This window comes from Bos taurus, chromosome 19, assembly GCF_002263795.3.
Source record: "Bos taurus isolate L1 Dominette 01449 registration number 42190680 breed Hereford chromosome 19, ARS-UCD2.0, whole genome shotgun sequence".
Classification (NCBI taxonomy): Eukaryota; Metazoa; Chordata; class Mammalia; order Artiodactyla; family Bovidae; genus Bos; species Bos taurus.
The window spans coordinates 41,776,450-41,798,915 of NC_037346.1; the positions used below are offsets into that span (position 1 = coordinate 41,776,450).

Consider the following 22,466-nt stretch of genomic DNA (forward strand, 5'->3'; position numbering starts at 1 on the left):
TCAGAGCCTAAGCCTCAAGAGGCCTTGCACGTGTATCTCTGTGCATTCCCTTGGAACACTTCCTTGAGCCAACTGGCTGGAAGAGGAGAGTCATGTGACCCTTTCACTCCCAACCAGCATGCAGCCAAGCCCCAGAGGCAGAGCTGCCTAGCTGACTTGGGGCTGACCCCAGATGCTTAAAGGAAAACAGAATACCCCAGTCCAAACTGTCAACTGTGAAAGCACAGGCTGAGTAAATGATCGTGATTTTAAGCCACCAAATTACGGATTGCTTTGTTGCAAGTAGAAGGTAGCTGATAGGAAAGCTAACCAATACTCTACAGGTGGATTCCTTTGACTCTCCCTTCACCTCCTTTCTGCCCCTTATCAATCCCAAGGAACAAATGAGTCAAAGTCCAGGTTTTATTTGCAACAGGAAAGCTTTATTGGGAAATTGAGATAAGGCAGGGAATGGGGTCATCGCCAAACCAGACAGAGGGAGAGAGGTCTCCCCAACACTCCCAGAGGAGGGAGCCAATGGACAGCCAGAGGCACACATGCCCAGTGAGCCCCATCCCAAATGGGTCTTGGGGCTTGTTTCCAGCTGTTCCCAGTGTTACAATGCAATGAGCAGGCTTTATCCAGAGTCTGCCCATCTGGGGGATGTCCAGCTGGAGTGGGGCCAGGAAAGTTTGCAGGGGCTCTAGTATCGTGTTTGGTGGCCTGTGAAGAGACAGAAGAGTGGTGAGAGTGAGAAGAGAGGACTTAAAACAAGAGACAGAGAGACTGGGACTTGGAGGAAAACAGGCAAATGGGGAGCAAAGAGACTGGAGCTCAAAGAGCTGGAGAATCCTGACATGGAGGGATCCTCCAGTCCTAGTGGCCCCCATCCGGTTCCCAAAGCTCTGCTGTAACAGCTGGCGGGTGCTCTCCCATTTCTGAGGATGGTGGCTCAGGAGGCAGCCCCGTCCTCCGTCCAGCAGTTTTTGTTAGTAGATCTCTTGCATGTTGAGGGGAAGATGGCCCCGGCCTCTGCCCGTAGATGCACATCCATGGCCCTGCAGTGCCACCCAACACACAAAACCACCCTCCAGAGAAGGGCGGCTCCCAGGTACCTCTGAGCTGAGCATTGCCAGTCATGTTACCCAGCCTTTTGCTACAATTTCATACTAGATTTTTGTTTTACAAGATTCAACATGTACAAGGGGAATCTCTCTGACCTAGAGACCACTTCATCTGTTTGACTCTTTCTTGCACTTAGACTATTATCTTTGATACATGCTCCTTTGGACAGTGTCATCATATAACTGGCTTGTACAACCCAGCCACTGACTACAACACTTGAGACTCTTTTCTGCCTGAACTGTTGCTGACCCAGGTGTCCCCATCCTCATGATGATGAAAAGTACTGGCTGTGGAGCCCCACAGAGCTGATCTCTCATTTATGAGTTGTTTGACCTTGAGCAAGAGATAAGGAACCTCATTTTCCTTATCTCTAAAACGGGGATAATAACAATACCCTCCACATAGGGTGTGGAGAGAAATAGACAAAATAATACTCCACCTCCAACTCATCTCCTAGGCTATTGAGACTCAAGTCTCATGTAGATGTGATCCCAGCCTCACTTAAGACTCTGTCCAAAATAATGATCAGATCAGAAACAAGGGCAAGTCTATGGCACTCACTGGAGATCTCCCTAAAGTCTCACTCTGTTTAGAATATGTATTCCCTAGAGAGGCTCAAAGATATTTAAAAAGGGTGGTACCTTGACAGCTGACACCTATGCCTCCCCCACCCCACAACCTTAGAGCTGTCCCTACCTTGTGTGTCACAGCCACCGGATTTTGAGGAGTAGGACTGGGACTGGGATGTCCTTCCACTTCCTTCTTCACAGCTGCCACCACTTCCTCCTCCAGAGCTACTTCCTCCACCAGAGCTGCCCCCACTTCCTCCTCCACAACTGCCTCCACTTCCTCCCCTGGATCCTCTTCCATAACTGCTTCCACCTCCACTTCTTTTGCTGTTTCCAAAGCCTGTCTGTCCACCTCCATGAGATTCACTGAGAAGCAAAGAAAGCACAGAGATAAAACAGGTGACCCATATATATATATACATACACAAGGATGAACCTGGAGAGAAGACCTAAATTGAGTCCTCCTAAGTCTTCCTCCAGCAAGGCAGAGGACAGAGGCTGGGCTGGCACCACACCTGGGAGGGGAGGGACTTCCTCTCCCTGGAGCAGGGAGCGGTCCCTTCTCTCATTGTTACCATCCTCCTTTCTCAAAGCCCAAAGGCCCTGAGGTTCCCCCCTTGGGATGAAGAAATCCTCAGCCCATCAGACCCTTGTGTACAGGAACTTTCCCAACTGCTGTATCCAGAAGAACAGAAGTAGCATCAGGGGTTTAGAACTTCCTAGGAGTGCCACAAAAGCACGGGATACATACAAATCCTCCTGGCCACCCTCAAGGAGGCTGCAGTAGGTCTTGATTTCCTGCTCCAGCCGCATCTTGGTGCTGAGTAGAAGGCTGTATTCCTGATTCTGGCACTCAATCTCTGCCCGAATGTCAGTGAGCTGGCCCTCCAGGATACTGATCTGACCCTGGATCTGCTGCAATTGGCCAGAGTAGCGGTTCTCCGTGTCTTCCAAGGACTTTTCCAGGGCCGATTTCTAGAGGCAGAGAAGCCACTGAGAAGGATGCTACCTCATAGCTGGACTCCCCTTCCTGTCCCTGGGGATCATATGCAGCTTCCTGTGCCCCACCCAGGCAGAGGATCCAGAGCCTGGCTACCAACCATGCTGAACTGAGACTGCAGCTCGATCTCCAACTCTTGGACGGTGTGCCGAAGCTTGGTCACCTCCTTGTTGCTGGACTCCACCTCCTGGCTACAGGTCGTCACTTCTTGCTCAATCTGTCTCATCTGAAACACAAAAGCTCATTCAGCAGCTCACCGAATGGGGAAGGTTCTTCCCCACTGGTCAGCACCTTCACCTCCAGGACCAAGACTGAGCCAAAGCCAAAAACAAGTCATCTTGAGTTCTGGGTCCCTCCAGCCAGCCACGTTGTCAGTTTCTCTCAATTCTCTGTTTCTCAGTTTCTCTGTCAGTATGTCTCAGCAGGCTTTAAGACTCTTCACACTTTGCCCTTAAATCAATTTTTAACTTCATTTCAAAATGCCACCCAAACACATGCATACACATATACACACTACAAATCATGTCCTCATGTGTCACCCTCTACACTAGGTACTGGAGACCCAGGAGGAAGGGAGTCATCGGGAGCTCAGTGTAGTGCTAGGGGCACACTGGGTACCTCCACTAGAGCCTGAAACACACAGCCTTATGTAAGCTCTTCATGCTCTCCCTTTGTGCACACATGTAATAAACTCTGAACTTCTCCAGGGCAGTGATCCTCTGTGGCTCATCTCTGTGACATCAGCACTTCACATGAAACCTGGCACTGGGAAATTACTTGATGATTACACTTGTGGGCAGTAAATGCATGGGAAGGAGGATGACTGAGAAGCGCAAGTAGACTCAGAGATGGAGGGGTGGGTGGAAAGGACATGTAGACGGAGGGAGAGAAGGTTGAATCAGTGTCCCGCTCTGCTCACCTGAGTCTCGTATTGCTGCTCAATGTCGCTTCGGTTCTTAGCACTGAGCTTCTCATAGTCCTCGCGCATTTCATTGAGGATCTTAGTGAGATCCACGCCAGGGGTAGCATTCATCTCCACACTGACATCCCCGGTGCTCTGCCCACACAACTGGCTCATCTCCTACCGGGAAGAAGGGGATATGAGGTCAGGGCGGGATGGGATCCTCTCCATCACCTTTTAGCCCTCTCCTGCTCCTCCTGGGGTGCAAACAATGGGATGGGACACAGTTGAGAAGTCAAAGCCTAACCACCACCATAGGTTGGGCATGCATGTCCTCCTCGAGAGTAACGGAGCAGGTGTCTTCCATGCAATGGCCCAAAGCTCCTATCCATCCCCGATTATCCCTGAACTTCTATTCCTCCCTCTCCCCAACGAGCCACAAGTAGCCAAGACCCTACTTCCTCATGATTCTTCTTGAGGGCCACCAGCTCCTCCTGCAGAGATTCACACTGCATCTCCAGGTCAGACTTCTGCATGGTTAGATCATCCAGCACCTTTCGCAGACCATTGATGTCAGCCTCCACTGCTTGTCGCAGGCTCTGCTCCATCTCAAACCTGCAGACCAGTCAGGGGCAGGGCATGAGTCAGAAGTCACCAGCCCCCACAGGGACCTCCAGGGCACTAGGGGCTGGAGGAAGGATGGACGACAGGAGAAGGAGGACAAGTAGGACTCACTTCACCCTGAAGTCATCCATGGTCATGCGACTGTTGTCAATGTCCACTAAAATCTTGTTGTTTTCCACCGTGATCTGCACAATCTAAAAAAGAGGAGATGGCACAGAACCTAGGCACTCCTGCTATGACCCTCTTCTGGGAGGCAAAAGCCTAGGCAAAGCCACAGGAGATGAGGAGCTCATCCAGGAAGATGCTCAAGAGGCAGGAGGGGCTTCCAAAGCTGGTATGTGGCGCAGACCCCTCACAGACTTCAGCAAGGATGTTCAGTGTAGCCTTCATTCATTCATTTAACAAATATTTTAATATCTACTGCAAAGGACACTGTGTAAGTTAGAGATCAATGAGATACAGCTCCTCAAGGAGCTTGGTTGACTGCCAAGACCAGAATATCCTAGAAGAGTTCAAGGAAAAGACAGCTGATTTATGGTTACAGGAGATTAAGAAAGGCTTCAGAGAGGAGGTGGCAATTGAAGTGATCTCTGAAGGATGACTGAGGAAGAGGTTTGGGATAGAATAAACAAGATATCCAGAGGCTGTTCATCAGAAGGTGTGAAGGCAAGGGAAACAGGTGGGAACAGCAAATTAGCTAGATTATGAGCTCCTCAAGGGCAGAGACCACGCCTGAGACATTACTATGCTTGCCCAGAGCAACACTGAGAGTACTCAACCTCTAAGTTGAGTGGATAGACAGACATGTGGCTGGCTGGATGGATGGATGGGTGGATAGATGGATCAATGGATAGATAGATGATGTCTACCCCCAGGTTCTAGAACCTCTCCATGCTTTGACCAGCTAGAATGCATATCTGGGTCCAAGCAAACTGGAAAAATCAAGACAGGTCCCTAGAAGAGCCCAGAAAAAGTAAGAAGGGGGAGAAAAGATGTCTAGTTTTCTTTACTAGAAAGCTCTGAACTCTCAGAGGCTGAGAGAAGAGACAGGCACAGACGGCCCTCTCTCATGCGCCATACGCCCGCCTGTTTTGGACAGCAGCACTCATCTCTTTTGTTTTCCCCAATATTACAGAAATTTTAAACCAACAGGTGCCTGAGAGCTAGTCTTCCCACTGTCTTTATTAAATGGATAGGAGAATAGGCCTAGAGAGGGCATCAGGCTTCCCAAGGTCACACAGTGAATTGGCAGCAGATCCAGGAACAAGTTGCCCTGTTGCTATGTTCCCTCCACGCTACCTCTGCTTGCCCCACATGAGCCAGGCCAAGAACTGTTTCTGATAAAAGTTCAAGTTTCCATGGAGTCTAAAATACAATACTATGAAACAGAAACAGGATCACAGACATAGAAAACAGACCCAGTGGTTGCCAAGGGGGGAGGGGGATGAGGGAGGGATGGAGTGGGAGGCTGGGGTTAGCAGATGTAAGCTTTTATATATAGAAAGGATAAACAAAAAGGTCTTACTGGGTAGCACAAACTATATTCAATAGCCTATGATAAACCATGAAGGAAAAGAATATTTTAAAAAGGAATGTACATATGTATATATAACTGAATCCCTTTGCCATAGAGCAGTAATTAACACAACATTGTAAATCAGCTATATCTCAATTAAAAAATTCTTTTTGAAGTTAAAATTTGCAAAAGATGGATTCTCTGGCTATCATCTAAGTTAGAGTCCAGCATCTTGCCTTCGCAAGGGAAATAAAACATGTGAGTGAGTGAGTGTACATATAGGTGTGAGAGACAGACAGACAGAGTTTTGAGTTTCCCTGGCCTACCTGGTTCTTCAGATCTTCGATGGTGTCATAATAGCAAGAGTAATCCTTCTTGACATTCTTGGGCCCCTGCCTGTCATACCAGTCCCGGATCTTAGTCTCCAGGTCAGTATTTTCCTTCTCTAGTTTCTGCACCTTATCCAAGTAGGAGGCCAGCCGGCTGTTAAGATCCTGCATGGTGGTCTTCTCATCAGCAGGCAGGATGCCAGCGTCTCCACCTCCAACAGCACCCCCAAAGCCTCCAACAGCACTGCCAATGCCACCCCCAAAGCCCCAAAGCCCCCCAGAGCCTCCAACAGCACCACCGATGCAACCCCCAAGGCCTCCAGTAAAACTCCCAACACTAAAACCGCCCCCAGACCCTCTGCCATAACTGGAGCTGAGGCTACCACTGCCTCCCCTCCCACAGGCCCCGGAGCTCCCCACGACATAGCTGCTGGTAGAGCTGAATCGGCTCCCTCCTCCTCCAGCTCCCAAAGAGCTGAAGCGGCTTGAGCTCTTGAAGCTGCCCCCACAACCCCCGCCGCCTCCGCCACTCCTGTGGCTCCTGCTGGACGAAGAGAACTGTCTGCAACTCATGGCGCTGCCCAAGGATGAAAGCAGTCGTAGCAGTGCTGTGGGCTCTGGAGCCAGGATGCAGAGCTGTCACAGAGGCTGCCTACTTATACCTCCAGTGGATGGTGGCACGCCTGGGTGTGCCCACTGTCCGCCCCAGTCGCCCCCAGACAGACTCCAAAGGAGGTCCGGGATTCGGGAGGTGGCCGGGCTGCCCCAAGCCACCCCAGGCTCAGCGTCCTTTGGTGACTGCCTGAAGGCAGCCCAGCCTCTCTCCATTGTGTGGGGTAATTTGATGACGTTAGGATGTCCAGGGCACCATAAATCAGTTCTGCTGCCAAGTTCTGCTGCCAACCTAGATCCAAGAGTTTGATCTCCACTGCTTAACAGCAGTTCTGAGACTTAGTCCCTCTGTGATAGAAATCCCCAGAACAGTCACCTCTGCTATTGATGATCATCACACTTGGTGCCCACTGTGGGTGAGCTGGTGCCGGGGTACCAAGGAGTTATCATAGAGGATGGGGGAGCTACCTGTGTGGCTAGAAATTCCCAGGCTTCAAGGAGCCCCAAGTTGATGGGGAGCCCAGTCCTTGCTCTCAAGGTCTCCAGTCTGATGGAAGAGATGAGTGGCATGGCAGAAACACTGAGACAGTGACAGGCAGTGTGCCCCCCAGCACTTGGAAGTGGTGAGCAGAGCTCACACAAAGGACTTGGGAGAACGGACTAAATTAACTAAGCAGTGCTAATACAACCTGACCTTCGAGCAAGAAGGCAAGTGGCTTGAGTGTCCTAGTCCTTTAGCAGGGCAGCAATGGATAGGAAATTGACCAGTATGGGTGTCTAGCCTGTACTGAGCCCTGGGAAGGATACTGAGATGTGGGACTTATCCTGCCCTCCTGGAATGTACAAGGCCCTGCCCCTGGCAGAAATTCAGAGCATATTCTGGTCAGCAAGGCCAGACAGAAGAGAGTAGGAGAGAAGGCGGCAGGCTCTGGGACCAGACTATCTGAGCTCAACCCCAGCTCTGCACTCACTAGCTGTGTGACTCAGGAAAGTTACTTGACTACTCTGTGTCTCCATTCCCTCTTCTATAAAATGATGACATTAATAGTCAGCCCATCTCCTATTAAGAGACACAGGCCTAAAAATGATAGACTGCCTCTTCTCATTCAGCGCCCCCAAGTCCCTATCCACTCCGACCCCACCTGGACCTTTGCCACCAACTCCTGGCTCTTCTCAAACCTTCTGACTCCTTCTCCACACAAGAAGCAGAGTGGACTTTCCAACCCCTGTCTGACCATCACTGACCTCCCTTCACCCCCAAGATAGTGTTCACATTCCTGGTTTTCAAGGCTCGTCCTGATCTTTCATTCTCGCCCCATCTCTCCTGCTTCCCCAGGACTCCTAACTAAACTATACAATGCTCCCACACACCCTGCATGCTTTGGAGAATGCTCAGCTTGCAGATCCCTCCAGCTGAGGTGTTCCTCCCTGTCTTTTCCACCCAGAAAACTCCTGCTCGTCTTTGGTGACCCATCTGTGTGCCCTCTCCTCTGTGAAGCCTTCCTGGGTTCTCTCTCTCCGGTTTGCACTTTGCTCCATTACAGTTTCCACAATGTATCTCTGTGCTCCCCCCATCCCCACCCCACATGGATAATATAAACTCCTCTATGCCTCTGCTGCTTATCTTGAACTTGATCCTGTGCCTAGCACCAGGTCTGGCCCAAGTAGGATCCCAACAAATTGAATGAAGGGAAGATAACCAGCTCCAGGTAGGAGACGCTAAGAGCCTAAAGAAGAGCTAAAGGTAAGGAGAGGCTAGCGTCATCAACAATGACCTCTAGAAGAGACAATGACCTCTGCGCTGCAGCTAAAAAGGCTTTCATAAACAACCAGTGTTCCCTGAAATGCTTTTAGGTAATGCATGGAGGCTGTGTTGAATAATAGTAAATCATTTGCTGGAAAAAAAAAAGATGTCCTTTCTCCATTTTCCAAACTTTTGCTCAGTCAAGGAGAAAACCTCAGACCCTAAGCCCTCTTCAATATCCTTCCCCTCTTGACAAGCACGCTGTTTAACAAAACCAAAGCCAGCCTTAGACCCAGAACTTTTAGGAAGCAACAGTATCTAGCTAGACATTAAGTATTTATTTGTATCATCTCCTTGATAAGTGATTCTGATTTTCATTTTTTGGCAGTAATATAGACTTTCCTTCATAATATGCATGCAGGCTAAGTCGCTTCAGTCATGTCTGACTCTTTACAACCCTAGGGACCATAGCCCGCCAGGCTCCTCTATCCATGTAATTCTCCAGGCAAGAGTACTGGAGTGGGTAGCCATGCCCTTCTCCAGGGCATCTTCCTGACCAGGGATCAAGCCCAGGTCTCCTGCATTGCAGGTAGATCCCTTACCATCTGAGCCACCAGGGAAGCCCATTCCTTCATAATATATCTTTGTTGAAATGAAAGGTGAGCTTTGATGCACCAAAATGTACTAAATAAATGACTAGGACTAAATATGTTAAATAAAAGTTTAAACAGATGATACAAAAAGTATTGAAGGCATTTTGTGAATGCCTGACACCTGGGAAACTCTTAGACTAAGCTTGGTGGTGAGAGTGTTGGCTGTCAACCTTTCCCCAGGCTCCCACCAAGCTCTGCCAGTGAGCCCACCATCTACCTGCAAAATGACTGAAGACCTGGGAAGGCCGTATCCCAGGCCTGCTTCTATTGTCCTTTCTTCCTCCTCGCCCCCATCCCCATGCTGATGCTGCCACCCCGTGATGGAAGCCTCAGGTTCCAGGTGACCTAGCTGGATGGAGGAGAGTTTGGGCAGAACCAGGGGGAGCAGGCGAGGGGACAGCTGACAGCGTAGTGCCTCTGGGGCCCTGCATGTCCATTCTCTGCAAATCCAGTCATGTTGGGGGATCCTAAGGACCCAGGCCTGTCTCTATCAGGGTAGCTGAGACCAGCCTGGCTGACCAGACGCTCCCAGCTGGGACATACCTTCTCAGCTGACTCAATGAGAAATGGCCTCTTTCCAGCCCTGGTCCCAAGCTCACCAATCCCTGCCCTCAGCCACCACCTCAATTTTCTGTCCTCCAGACTTGCCCTGACTCTCGTTCAACTCAGAGTAGCAGGTCCCCATCCTTAGACTCTCACTGCAGCAGCCCAGGGAGACTGACCCTGGGGACCACTGCATAGCCGGCCCTCTCCCCACAGCCCCCTCCCAGGGCCAGCAAGATGAGGACTTGATGGTTTATTCGCTCTGGACTGCCTGTCTAACCTGAGTGTCCCCTAACTTTTGGATTTACCTGGCAGATTCTCTGCCTGCATGGAGGGAACCCTGGCCACGGCCTGCTCTCCTCTCTTCTTTGAGAGCTAAGAGGACCAGGGCCTTCCTCCCACAACTGGCCATCCCTGCACATCGGCTCCAGCACCTACTTCTCTCCCCCAGCCTGCCTCTGTTCTCAGTCCTGGCCCTCCCAACTGGGGCTCGGAGGGGCAGCGGGGTGGAGAGAGAAGGAGATGCCTCCCAGTCCAGCATGCCTATCCCTGGACCTTAGCCTCAGTTTCCCCATAAGAAGCTGCTCTGAGCAGAGTTGTCGGGGGCCAGAAAGACGGTATGTGTGAGGCCTTTACCTGGAGGGGCCGCTCCGTGAATGTCCCCGTGTGCAACTCTGCTCCTCACATCTGCCAAACCTCTCCACACTGGCCCTGCCTCCAGTAAACAAAGAGGAGCTAGCAATGCTGGACAGCTCCTATGGCCCAGAAATGGAGTCCTACTCCTCGGCACCTGGGGACCATCCTTTGCCCTCTCCCGAGCTCTCTGAATGGCCCAAGGAACCAGACAGGGCCAGGTGGGGTCAGGGATGAGGAAGGCTGGCAGAGCCCTGGCCTGAGCGAGCCATTTCTTCCAGGCCACATGACATGGCTCACTCCTCTACCCTCTCAGGGCTCAGGGGCTGCCCTCTGGGTTCACCTCCAACACCTATCGTGGGAAACCTCCAAAGTGTGAACATGGAGCAGCACACAGGCAGCTCAGGACACCCTGGCGCCTGAGACCCAGGCAGAGTCGGCTGCCTCTGCAGCCCCGTGGGCAAGGCTGCAGCCAACACCACAGTGCAGCCAGCAGCCACGGTGCCACACGTGCCCTCCGTACTCCAAGCAGAGCGTGGAGAAGAGGGGCTTCGAGGACTCAGGCAGACAAAGCCACAGACAAGGACCACACAGTTCCACCTACGAGGTGTCCCCGAAGGGCAGAGGAGATGGCGACTTAGGGGACAAGGGCAGCCTTCCTCTGACCACAGGGACCCCCCTGCTTGCCTGCGAACCACTGCTCACACCTCCCACTTGCTCCCCCCAACTTGCTGTCTGTCACTGGGCCCAGGTCGGGGCCCAGGAGGGCCCTGAGTCATCAAGTAGCTGGCTCCGGGGTGAAGGAGGGCAGGTGTGGTGCGTGGGTCCGCCCCTCCATTAGCCACCTAAGCAGGGCCAGGGCACCTGCACCTCTGTCAACGCTCAGACTTTACTCACACGTTAGGCACCTGCCACCACTCCACCCAGCCAGACTTCCCCTTCTCCAAGACCAGTGGGCATGGACAAGAACAGAGGATGGGATAGGCTCCTCCCCTGAGCCTGGATACCCCAGGTTTGTATCTGCAAGGACACGCCCAGCAGAAGACTTTTAAGGACACTGGCTTTGGAGCTGGACAGTTCTGAGTCCAAAGCCAGGTTCTTCCACTTACTTGGGGAAGCAGTCTCCCTTCTCCAGACCTCAAGTTCCGCTCTGTAAGTTTGGATTCATCCTTTACTGAGCACCTACTATGTGTCAGGTGTCCTATTGAGTGCTGGGGATGAGGTGATGAAGTCAGACAGAGCCCCTACCTCCATAGGCAGCTATGGGCTAAAGCAGACTCTCAAGAATAAATGTGCCATTCAAAACTGGGCTGAGTGCCGTCAGTAGGAAAATGGGGTGCACATAATGAGAGTGTGGCCCAGCTGGGGAGACTGGGGAGCCTCTCCTTGAGGAAGAAACCCTTGAGTGAAGGGTGAGTGCAAGTGAGCCAGCAGAAGCATGTCCTGTGGGTGGGGATGGCCTGCGACGGGGCAGAGCATGTGCAAATGTCCTGAGGTGGGAAGGAGCAATGCGACTGCAGGGACAGAAGGCCAGTGTGGACAAAGAGTGGTGAGTTGTCAAGCAAAGGATTTGGATGGTAAAAATACTTCTGATGTCCCCAGGCTGCTGTGAGGCTCAAAAGCTAATACTGTAAGGCTCTGGGTGTGGATCTAGCACCCAGAGGGACATTCCCTGACTGTCAGTGGCAATGGGTCCACCCCCGACTTCCCCTTGGACTATGTGGATAACTTGAGCTCTCAGTCTTCTGACTCATAAGTCCTAGTCTGTTGAGTCCCCTTTCATCTGTGCTAAGTGGGCCTGGGAGAAGGGCACACAAAGGTTGGAGGAGCGTGGTTTCTTCTATGAAAGCACCTCCAGGCCTCCAGGTAAGGCTCCCGTTGCTTTCTTGCCCTGTTCATATTTAACCGTCAGTGTCATTTTACAAGGTAGGTGCTAATTTTACAGTCATTTTACAAGTGAGCAAACTAAGGCTCAGAGAGGGTATGTAACGTGGCTACAGTCACAAAGCTAAACCCGGAGGTGGAGCAGGTTTGTCCTGCAGTGAGTGGGAGCTAAGATGAGCTAAGATGAGCCCAGGGCTCCCTCTCTCCACCCCCAGCCTCCTCACTTTGTCTCCATTTCAGTCCGTCCTTAGGTTTCCCCACACCCAGAACAGTCAGCTTCAGTAAATACGCGTAACTGAGTGAATGAACAAGTGAGCCTCTCTGCCTATTCCTCGCCCAGGGCCTTCACTGTCTGTCTTTTTCTGTTTTCCTTTTTCCCAGACTCCTCTCGCTCTCTCTTCCCACACACCACGCTTTCTCTCTGTCTACGTGAGTGTCTGTTTCTCTCCATCTCTCTGTGTCTTTTCACCCCACCTTCATCCGAATACCTCAAAGGAAAAGGCTTTCTTTCCCAGTCCTGCCCTACAGCTGCTAGCACTGCCCTGGGAAGCCCATCAGGAAAGTGCTGGCCCAGCAAAGGGCAGCTCTCAGATTGGTGCTTGCCCTGTGTCTGTCTGAATCCGGGCATTGCCCTGGAAATCCCAAGTAGCCCCTTCTTTCTTTGTGGCACCATCCAATCTCAGTGAGGATCAGGTCAGAATATCGGGACCACCAGCCTCTTGGGCTTCAGGCTTCCTTAGGGCTGCCTCCTCCGATACCAGCCTGTAGGACTAGTTAGCTACCAAACCAGATTGTCTGTGGCTGTGAGGATAAGCCGTCCACCTGATCAAATAACCACAAGGAGATACGCCTCTTGTTGCCTGTAGTGGCTCCTGGACATGATTGAGGTCTTTTCACGACAAAAAGAGCCCCCCAGGGACTTCCTTGATGGTCCAGTGGTTGAGGATCTGCCTTCCAATGGAGGGGACACAGGTTTGACCCCTGTCGGGGAACTGTTAATAGAATCAGGCATGCTGAGGGGAAACTGGATCCATGTGCCACAATCAGAGAAAAGCACACGCGCCACAACTAGGATCCAATGCAGCCAAATAAGTAAATAAATATTTAGGGGGAAATAGCCCCCCCTACTAAAGCAGACCCAGAATTTCAAAATGGACCTTTTCCAATGGGAAAAAAAAAAAAAAAAACCTGGAGTCAGCAAGGAGAAATTAATATTGGTGCCGTTGGGCTCTCAGCTTCATCCTGAGAGACAGAAAACAGAATAGGAATGAGCACAAGCCTGACGAGGGAGCAGGGCTGGGCTCGGCCACTCTCCGTCCTGTGACCTAGAGCAAGATGCTGTGCCCCAAAGAGGAGGAAGAGGTTGGAGGAGCCGGCTTTGCAGCCCTTCCCACACCGCCCTTGTGCTCTGAGGACAGAGAGATGTCCACTCCTTCCTAATTGCTCTGGGGTAAATGGAGCCAGAGAGGCCGCCTGGCGGCCCCAGGACTCTGAAAGGCAGTTCCTGCTCCCTCCACTAGATAGCGCTATGGAGTCACTCTCCAAGTTCCCCATCAGCTAGACCTAGAGGGGGCGGTGCGGGAGGCGGTCTTGCCTTCGTCAGAGTAAACGGCCCAGGTTTTCAGCTGGGCACCTGTGGTGCCAGGGCCTGTGGACGAGGGCAGTGGTCAACAGCTGGATCCAAAGTGTTGGCTCCACTTTTCCCAGTGGGGTATGGTGGGGTTGGGGGATGCACATCAGAGAAGAGTGGGCTCCATGTGGGACTCTGGGAAGGCTAAGGAGGGTGGGGCCACCTCAAAGCCCACTGCTTGACTTCCTCCCCTTCCACTTCTGAGCCTGCTCTCTGTCAAGCAAGCCCACGCTCTCCCGATTCCCTCCAAAGAGTAATGGCAGCCTCTCCGGAGATGAAGCTAGCCCCACCACCGCCAGGTCTAAGAGATCTCACATTCCTTGAAAGCAGACCTCCCTTGGGGGTGGAAACTAATCCGCCACCGTCTCAGAGGCAGCGATGTCCCAAGAATCTTCACACAGTCCTCGCCTATGACTACAGATATGTTTTGCTCTCTGTCCTCCCGATGTGGACCACTCCCCCGACTCCAGGCCAATTGAGCCTGTTGCACAGCTGGGAACACAGGTCTTCATGGTCCAGCCTCCCCAGAGGTGTCATCCAGCCACTCCCCACCAGGGTCTATCACTTTTAGGGCCATAAAACCATCTCTTCTCAGTCTCCAAGAAAGAGCCTTGAAACCTTCCTCCTCCCTGAACCGTTCCCTCATACCTCCAAAACTCTGTCGCTCACCTCCAGAATGGCCCATCCTCACCCAGAGATCACCCCAGATCAACCCTTTTAGAGCAACACTCAGGTAAAAAGACATCCTGGAGTTTATGGCCTCTCTTTCCTGAGGTGAAGATGAGGTCAAAGAAACCAACATTACTTCATTCCTTTTCCTAATAACTCACGCTCTTACACTTCCATTTTATAGAGCCCCAACCATGTGCCAACCACAATGCTAAACTCGTTTCTGCATGAGATCATTTAATCCTACATGGACTTAATGCAATGAGGGTTTTCATTCCCCATTTTGCAAAAGAGGATCTTGCCCAGATTCTAGTCAGTGTCGGAGCTGCGACTGCAACTCAGGATGTCTGATTCTAGCCAAGGCTTTTAGACCTCTTGCCTTCAAAGACTGCCTTTTCTTTAACCCAAATCCCACCCTGACTCCCCCTGGAAGCTTCATTCAGGCGGCCAGATGAATGAGTTGTTGAAACTGATACAGTGACTAGTTAACTTTTTCCTACCTTGGGGCAATGAGCCCTACCCACCTCTGGAATCTCCGCTACTCACCCAGGCAAGGTCCTCCCCTTCCTCCTTCTTTTCCAGCCCTCCAAAGAGCGAGGAAAAGACACTCCCCTTCAGAGGAGGCTCCTGCAACCCTGCCTCTCGGTGCACATTCAGTCACTGGATTCCCATAAAAACTCCAAGAAGCAGAGTTCATGCTTCTTGGAGCATGGAGCTGATTCAGAACAGACCCAGGGTTCGAAATCAGTCCATCTGTTCCCAAAGCCTCTAAAAACACCCTCATTATGGAAAAGAGTCACCATGCACAGGAAGAAGTTCACACAGCCATGCTCTCAGCTGGCAATGTGCCAGGCACTGTGGTAGAGATCTGACATGGGAATTTTCACAACAAAGTCCTGGGGTAGGTACTGTCATTGTGCCCAACTCACTGATGTGAAAACTGAGGCTTGCAGACACTAATCCACTTGCTGTTTGTCAACTAAAGGCAGGCAGGATGAAGACCCAGCTCTGGAGGAAAGAGCAGGTGGAATGGAGGGAGACAAAACTCTCAGTAAAACATGAGTTCTTACTGGGTTCATGGACCTCCATTGATGAGCTTTAGGGGAACTGTGAATCTCATAAATTATATGCAAATGTATATATGCTTACTGGGGGTGGGAAGAGATCTATAGTTTTCAATATACATGCAAATCCCTAAAGACCAAACTGTTAAGAATCCTTAACCTAGCATAGTGCCTGGCATGCAAAAGGCACTCAATAATATCTGGTGAATGAATGAATAAGTAAATGGAGGGGTGAGTAAATGAATGAATGTTCCAGGAGACGCCACATATTAGCTGGTACACACATTATCTTCTGTGGTGGTGAAAGCAATCCTGGGAGCTGAGCCCAATCTGCCCCCAGGTTCTTTCTCCCAGTCCCAGAGGCCACAGCCAGGTGCTCTGAGAGCTCACAAGAGATGCCTCCCCCGCATTCTCCCCACCTCCACTCCTGACAATGACCAGGCAGAGACAGGAGTTGTGCAACTCAGCTAATGAAGCTTTATTGATTGCTGGAAGGGGCAAGGGTGAAACAGGGCTCACAAGTCAAGTGCTTGGGGGAGGCGGGGACAGGAGAAGGGATCCCCCAGGGAAATCTGTGTCCACTTGGGGGGTGCTTTCTAGGCATGAGCAGTGCAGAGAAGCCTTAGTTCTTGGTGCGAACAATCTGCTCGTGTGTGGACACCACCTTGCCATCGTGTACATCCACGACTTTGGTGCGAACCTGGCGACTGGAGGATACTAGGGAAAACAGAAGACAGGGCGTTACTAGTGGTGGGTGGCAATAGAGAAATCAGGAGCACAGAGGCCAAGGAGCCCAGGGCACTTAAATGAACTGTCTCCCTACTGCCCTGTCCCCTGATTACCACCTCACCCACTGCTCTTGCCCCAGCACTGATATTATCAACACATTTCTTTCAGACTAGAGCTCCCTAAGGTCAGGGAGTCTGTGTCCTCAGACTGGAGCATCCTAATAACTGAGATCAAAATGGTTCTGTCCAGATCCGTCCAAATGGACCAGGCTTGGTGGGAAGACCATGTGGGGCTCTGTCCATGGTGCTAACTATGGGACCCTAGCTCAACTCCTCCAGAAGCCCCTATCTAACATTCTAGAGCTGCTGGGAGACAGGCGGTGGTCCTGAGTTCAGACTGGATGAGGAGGAAGGCCTTACCATCTCTGGATGACTGAGAGCCAGAGGAGAACTGGGAAGAGGAGAGGCTGTGAAGACAGAAAGGGGCAAAGGTCATTAGACACCGCGGTGGAGCAGAGAGTGAACACAGGGGCAGGACAGGAGTTCCAGGCACTCACTGGGCGTCCTCGCCCTCCAGCAGGCGGCGGTAGGTGGCGATCTCCTGCTCCAGCCGGGTCTTCACGTCCAGCAGGATCTTGTACTCCTGGTTCTGCTGCTCCATCTCGCAGCGCAGCTGGGCCAGCTGCTCTTCCACGCTGCTGATCAGCTCCTGGATCTGAGCCAACTGCATGCAGTAGCGGCCTTTGGTCTCTTCCAGGCTGTTCTCCAGAGATGCTTTCTGTGAGGGAAGGAAAGAAGATCAGGAATCAGGGAGGGCGGTCATTCCCTCCCAGCGAGACCCTGCGCACATACCCCCAGGCCCGGCCACGCCCCTACCATGCTGAGCTGGGACTGCAGCTCGATCTCCAGGTTTTGCAAGGTGCGCCGGAGCTCCGAGATTTCGCTCTTGCCGCTCTGCACCAGCTCGCTGTTGGTAGCCACCTCGCGGTTCAGTTCCTCTGTCTGAAGAAAAGAAAGCACCGTTTGCACGGGAAGTTCCAGGGAAAAGGGGTTCCTGGGTCCCTTCCACTCCGAATGCCACCCACCTTGCTGAAGAACCAGTCTTCGGCATCCTTGCGGTTCTTCTCCGCCATCTTCTCGTACTGGTCGCGCATCTCGTTCAGGATTCTGCTCAGGTCCACGCCGGGGGCGGCGTCCATCTCCACGTTGACGTCTCCGCCCACCTGGCCTCTCAGGGAGTTCATTTCCTACACAACCAAAGAACAATCCATTATGGTGGCCGATTAGAATTCCCCAGTCGGAGGTGTTCCTGGACTGAACGCTGTCTTCAGCCATCTGAATTGCATCTCTTCCCTCCCAGCTAACCCTCTAAGTGGGCTTTTCCATTTAGCTCTCACCTCCTCGTGGTTCTTCCGGAGGTAGGCCAGCTCCTCCTTGAGGCTCTCGATCTGCATCTCCAGGTCGGCTCTGGCCAGGGTCAGCTCGTCCAGCACCCTACGCAGGCCGTTGATGTCGGCCTCCACACTCAAGCGCAGGTTCAGCTCCGTCTCGTACCTGGAATGACCCAAGAGAAATGAGACACCCACCCCAGTCACACTGGTGGTTCTGTTCTCTTCCCCCCTTCTGTCCATAGTTGGCCTTCTTGGGTGGTTTATGGAGCCAGTCTTGATTGGCATGGATAGACATAATACCCATTATTCCTCAGATATGAACATCTGGGGAGGGGGACAATGACAGGAGTAAATAGTTCATTGTGCTGTAGAATTCCTGGAGGGGAGATGCCAACCAATATGACTACCGCTTGCACTTCAGGAACAAGTTGGGAAGTGGGGAGTGCCTCTCCCTGAAGCAGTGGCTCCCTAATCTGACTGTGGATCAAAATCACCCAAGTAGCCTATTAAAAATAACTGAATCAGAATCCCAAGGGTGGGGCCCAAGAGTATTGTATTTTTACAAGCGCCCCAAGGGGGTTGCACACAGCCGTCCTGACACAGGCACGCTCTGTTCAGGGAACACTGCTCCCAAAACGCCCCACCCAGGGAAGACCGGGTGCTCTGAACCACCACTCAAACTCACTTGGTGCGGAAGTCATCAGCAGCCAGACGGGCATTGTCAATCTGCAGCACAACATTAGCGTTGTCCACAGTGGCTGTGAGGATCTGCAGATGGAAAGGGCACAGGTCATTGGTGGAAAGGACAGTGTTAGCCAGACCTGACTTCAGCCTGCATCAGGCCTTTACCTTCATGCTTTTCTTGAATCCCCATTACTCCCCACAAGCCTTTGCCATGGCAGCCTAAAGGATAATCCCTGTTGGTCCAGCCTGGCTCATGCTCATCAGAATGGGTAGAAAGAGCCTTGGCTTTAAAATAAATAGCCCTTGAGTTTGGGTCCTGCTTCTACCACTGACTTGTTACAAAACCTGAGATGGGTCTCAGAGCCTCAAGTTCCCTGCCATTGAGGAGAATGACCAGGTTCTCCAGACCCCCTTCCTGACTTGAATTCTCTCTCTGCACAAGCCAGGCCTGCCAAGACTCTGTAGACACATGCACTCCTTCTCAAGCCCTCGGAGCACAGGATCTTAAGTGGGGCTTTCCCACAAACTGAGGTCCAGCTGGCACAGAGGATTCAAACCAGAAGAAGCAAATGGGGGTGGGGGAAGGGTTGGTGGGGATAGATCGAACTCTGGATTGGCTAGAGTTCCCTCCCTCATCATCTGATTTCCCTAATCCCCTCAAAGCATCAGAGCCAGACATCAAGATCAGCAGACTCCTGGTGTGATATGGGAGCAAGGAACAAGAGTCAGATGACACAAGTCCCCCCAGCTCCCCTCCTGTGTGGGACACGTGAGGTGGGTCACTGCTGATTGTCTCTGTGGGTTTTCCATGCCCTGTTGGCTGTGGGGAGGGGCTGCCTGTGCCAAGACTCATGGAGGCAGCCACCACAGCCCAGACTAATGAGCTAATGAGTGGTTTGGATGTCTAGCCTGGTCCCGTTACAGCCTCGCTCCTCCCCTGGGCTGGAGAAAAGGTTGCTGCCTCCCAAGCTGGCAGGTGGAGCACAAGGGCTCTAGCTTTGGCTCTGCCATTAATTTGCTATGTGACCTTGGACAGAGAGCCCAAAGCTTCAACTTCTTCTTCTGTAACTCATAAGGGTAGGAACCCCTGATGTCTCATGGGTCTCGAGTCCAGAGAGGTATGAGCCAGGTGGGGAAAAGGAGACCATCTTTTCATAGACCAGCTCTATTGGGGTCATCTAGAGCCAGAAGAAGGGGCTGGAGGCTAGCCTGTCTAAGAATTCAAAGCAATCAATGCTCTGAGGCCTCCATTGCTCCTGAGTGAGGTGGCTAGAATGGCACCTCCTGCCGCCTGGCCCACACACCTTGTTCCTCAGGTCCTCGATGGTCTTGAAGTAGGGGCTGTAGTCCTTGATCTCAGCAGGCCGCTGCCTCTGGTACCAGTCACGGATTTTCACCTCCAGGTCAGCGTTGGCCTCTTCCAGGGCACGCACCTTGTCCAGGTAGGAGGCCAGGCGGTCATTCAGGTTCTGCATGGTCACCTTCTCACTGCCTGCCAGGAGCCCATCACCAACGCCAAAGCCACCACCAAAACCACCACCCACGCCACCACCGAAGCCACCACCAAAGCCGGCACCCAGGCCACCGCCATATCCTCCACCGAAGCCGCTGCCCAGGGCCCCGCCAAAGCTGCTGCTGCTGCTGAAACCACCACCATAGCCACCCCCTAGCCCGCAGACACCCCCGGAGGAGTAGCGGGAGGAGGAGACAGACAGGCCTCCATAGGCGCTGGGGGCCCGGCAGGAGCCTCCAGCCAGGACGGAGGATATGCGGCTAGAGCCACCACCGATGCCCCCGGAGCTCTTGATGGAGCTGGAGGAGGTGTACTGGCGGCTGCAGGTGGTCATGGTGCCAAGGAGAGAGGTGAATGAGCAAGTGAGCGAGTCGGCAGGGAAGAGAAAGGTGCTGAGGTGTAGAAGGATGCCTGGTTTTATACTCCTGCATAGGGGCGGGCCTGGCATTTTCCATTCCCCTTGGCTTTCATCACCCAGAGGCCAGTGCCAACTCCCAGGCAGATCCCTCCTCTCATCCACCTCATCATGTCTGTCTTATTTTACTGGAAACTCATTGTTCAGGGTGTTTGGGGTTTCTTGTCCCGCCAGATGTGATTCACAGGAGGAGGTGTGGGCCTGCAGGCTACGCTTTCCCTTCAGACCCTGGGAGCACACGTGCTGGGCTCAGCAAGACGGTGGGAGTAGGGCTTGTGTGCACCATAAACCTGGTGACTTGTTAGTTTCCCATTAATTCAGTGAGCCTCTGCCATCCACCTGGGGGAAGCCCACCACGCCAGGTGGCACCTGGCTGGAGGAACAACAGCATGGCAAGGTCACATGGGGCACAGAGATGCCACTCAGCATTACCATCTATAAAATGAGATGAGGCTTTGGGACCCTCCCAGGTCTGACCTTCTGGGCTGTGCCAAGGAGCCTGTCACACTCCTGAAACATGCCCTGCCAGTAGTCCAGTGGCTCAGGCTTCCACTCCAATGCCCCAGGTAAAGAGAAATCCAGGCAGCTCTCCTCAGCCCTTAGCACAGACCCTAAGGTCCTCCACACACCTGTGGGTATGCCCATGGCATTGGCTGCTTAGTCTGGCCAAAGGTGGGTGGGAGTCACAGAAGACATCGGGAAAGAGCATGGAGTCAAGTGGAGTCCTGACTCTGCTGTTTACTCCTGTGTGACCTAGGCCCTGACGCTCCTCCGAGTCTCGGTTTGCTCATCTGTAAAGTGGGCGTAAATACCACCTGCTCAGTCTGGCCATGGACTCTCGGTGGCCACTCTGCCTACTGCAGTCAGCTCAAGAAGACAACATGACAATCGATGTGAGAGGGTTTTATAAGTCGAGTGGGGCAGAGTCTGGGTAGCGTTGTTGTAGCCCAGCCTGGGCCCCAGAGCCGGTGGAGCAACACCCCTGGAACAGCAATGGGGGGCACCAGGGCACTCAGACCACCAGGGCAGCCCCATGGGAGGGTCTGGCTCAGGCACCATTGTCTGAGCCCCTTGTAGGGTTTTGGTGGGTGGAGGAGCACAGGCATCAGAAAGTGGAGTCAAGCGTCCCCAATCCCTGAGGCTCCGAGGGTCAGGGGACATTTCCAGGGGTCCTTCAAGCTCTGCCTCATGTGTCTGTATATCGGGACCTCAGCCATCTCAGGTCTCCCTGACAACCTCCAAAGTCACCCCTGAGGCCTCACCCCACCCTCCCACCACCCCTCAGTCCCACAGACCCCGGCAGGCATGTTGGGAGGAATGCGGTCGTGTCTGGGGCTGCCTGACACGTCCCATCTCCCCAGACAGGCCCCAACAGCCCCTGCTGGAAGCTCCAGGACTCCTCCTAGATCAACTGCTCCTGGAATGGAAGCAGAGCCTCCCTCTGCCCCCTCCCCAACTGCCACCAAAGCAGAAGTCAGGGAGCCGCCCTCCCCACCCCCACCCGTCGCCACTGGGGCTTAGAAGACAATGCTGAGACAGACACTTGAGGCTGTGGGCTCCCCAAATCTGCCATGCTGAGGACGCTCGAGGATGTGAGTAAGAGAGGGCTCCGCCCCACCCCAACCTCCCCTGACAGACACTCTTAATCTCCTTCCAGAGAATGGTCCCCCACCCCGGCCCAGCCCTACAATTTCCTCAGTGAAAGGCAGCAGGGATTTGGGCTGAAGGAGGAGATGCCTTTGTTAGAAGATGTTGCTCTTGGCTGTGCGGTGGAGGGGTAGGGGTGCTCTCCAGAGAAACATGCAGTGTTCGGAGGGACCCAGGGAGCACCAGTGAGTGCAGAGCCCAGCACCCGCTTCTTCCATGGTGCCCACCACGCCATCTCTTTCCACCGCCAGGAACCACGGACAGAATCCCTGGAGCATGGGACACAGGAAGAGCTCTTCTTCCCTCTCACTTGATTCAGTGGAACCCACAAGAGGCTCCCTCCTTGCCCCTCGCCAAAGGGGAATCCAAAAGACAAAGAGGGTGGGGAACCCATGACGCATACCTTCACGCACACAATCCAGGAAGAGATCTTTGCCAGCCCACTCCCAACCTCCAGGGACCCTGGAATCCCAGCATCAGAAACAGTTCTGACCGTTTCCCCCACCCATCACTAGACCCTGGCTCAGATCCTAAGGCCAGCCCTCTTCCCCCTGTAGACAGGGATCTAGGTGTAAATAGCCCGGCCTGGTGTTCCTGACATTTTGAAGAGGGG

General features: G+C 52.8%; 2 protein-coding genes across 2 annotated transcripts; both read right to left on the reverse strand.

Annotated features, from left to right (window-relative positions):
- Positions 1 to 400: 400 nt before the first annotated feature.
- Positions 401 to 6,819, reverse strand: KRT9 (keratin 9). Its single transcript, XM_002696022.6, has 8 exons — positions 6,041 to 6,819; positions 4,310 to 4,392; positions 4,033 to 4,189; positions 3,593 to 3,754; positions 2,774 to 2,899; positions 2,425 to 2,648; positions 1,801 to 2,039; positions 401 to 702 (listed from the first exon to the last, which is right to left on the reverse strand). The coding sequence occupies exons 1-8, from the start codon at positions 6,614 to 6,616 to the stop codon at positions 683 to 685; spliced, it is 1,587 nt and encodes a 528-aa protein (XP_002696068.2). The 5' UTR covers positions 6,617 to 6,819; the 3' UTR covers positions 401 to 682.
- Positions 6,820 to 15,929: 9,110 nt separating this feature from the next.
- KRT14 (keratin 14) lies at positions 15,930 to 20,294 on the reverse strand. The gene is made up of 8 exons (NM_001166575.3): positions 19,583 to 20,294; positions 18,280 to 18,362; positions 17,601 to 17,757; positions 17,289 to 17,450; positions 17,080 to 17,205; positions 16,761 to 16,981; positions 16,624 to 16,670; positions 15,930 to 16,192 (listed from the first exon to the last, which is right to left on the reverse strand). The coding sequence occupies exons 1-8, from the start codon at positions 20,123 to 20,125 to the stop codon at positions 16,098 to 16,100; spliced, it is 1,434 nt and encodes a 477-aa protein (NP_001160047.3). The 5' UTR covers positions 20,126 to 20,294; the 3' UTR covers positions 15,930 to 16,097.
- Positions 20,295 to 22,466: the final 2,172 nt, after the last annotated feature.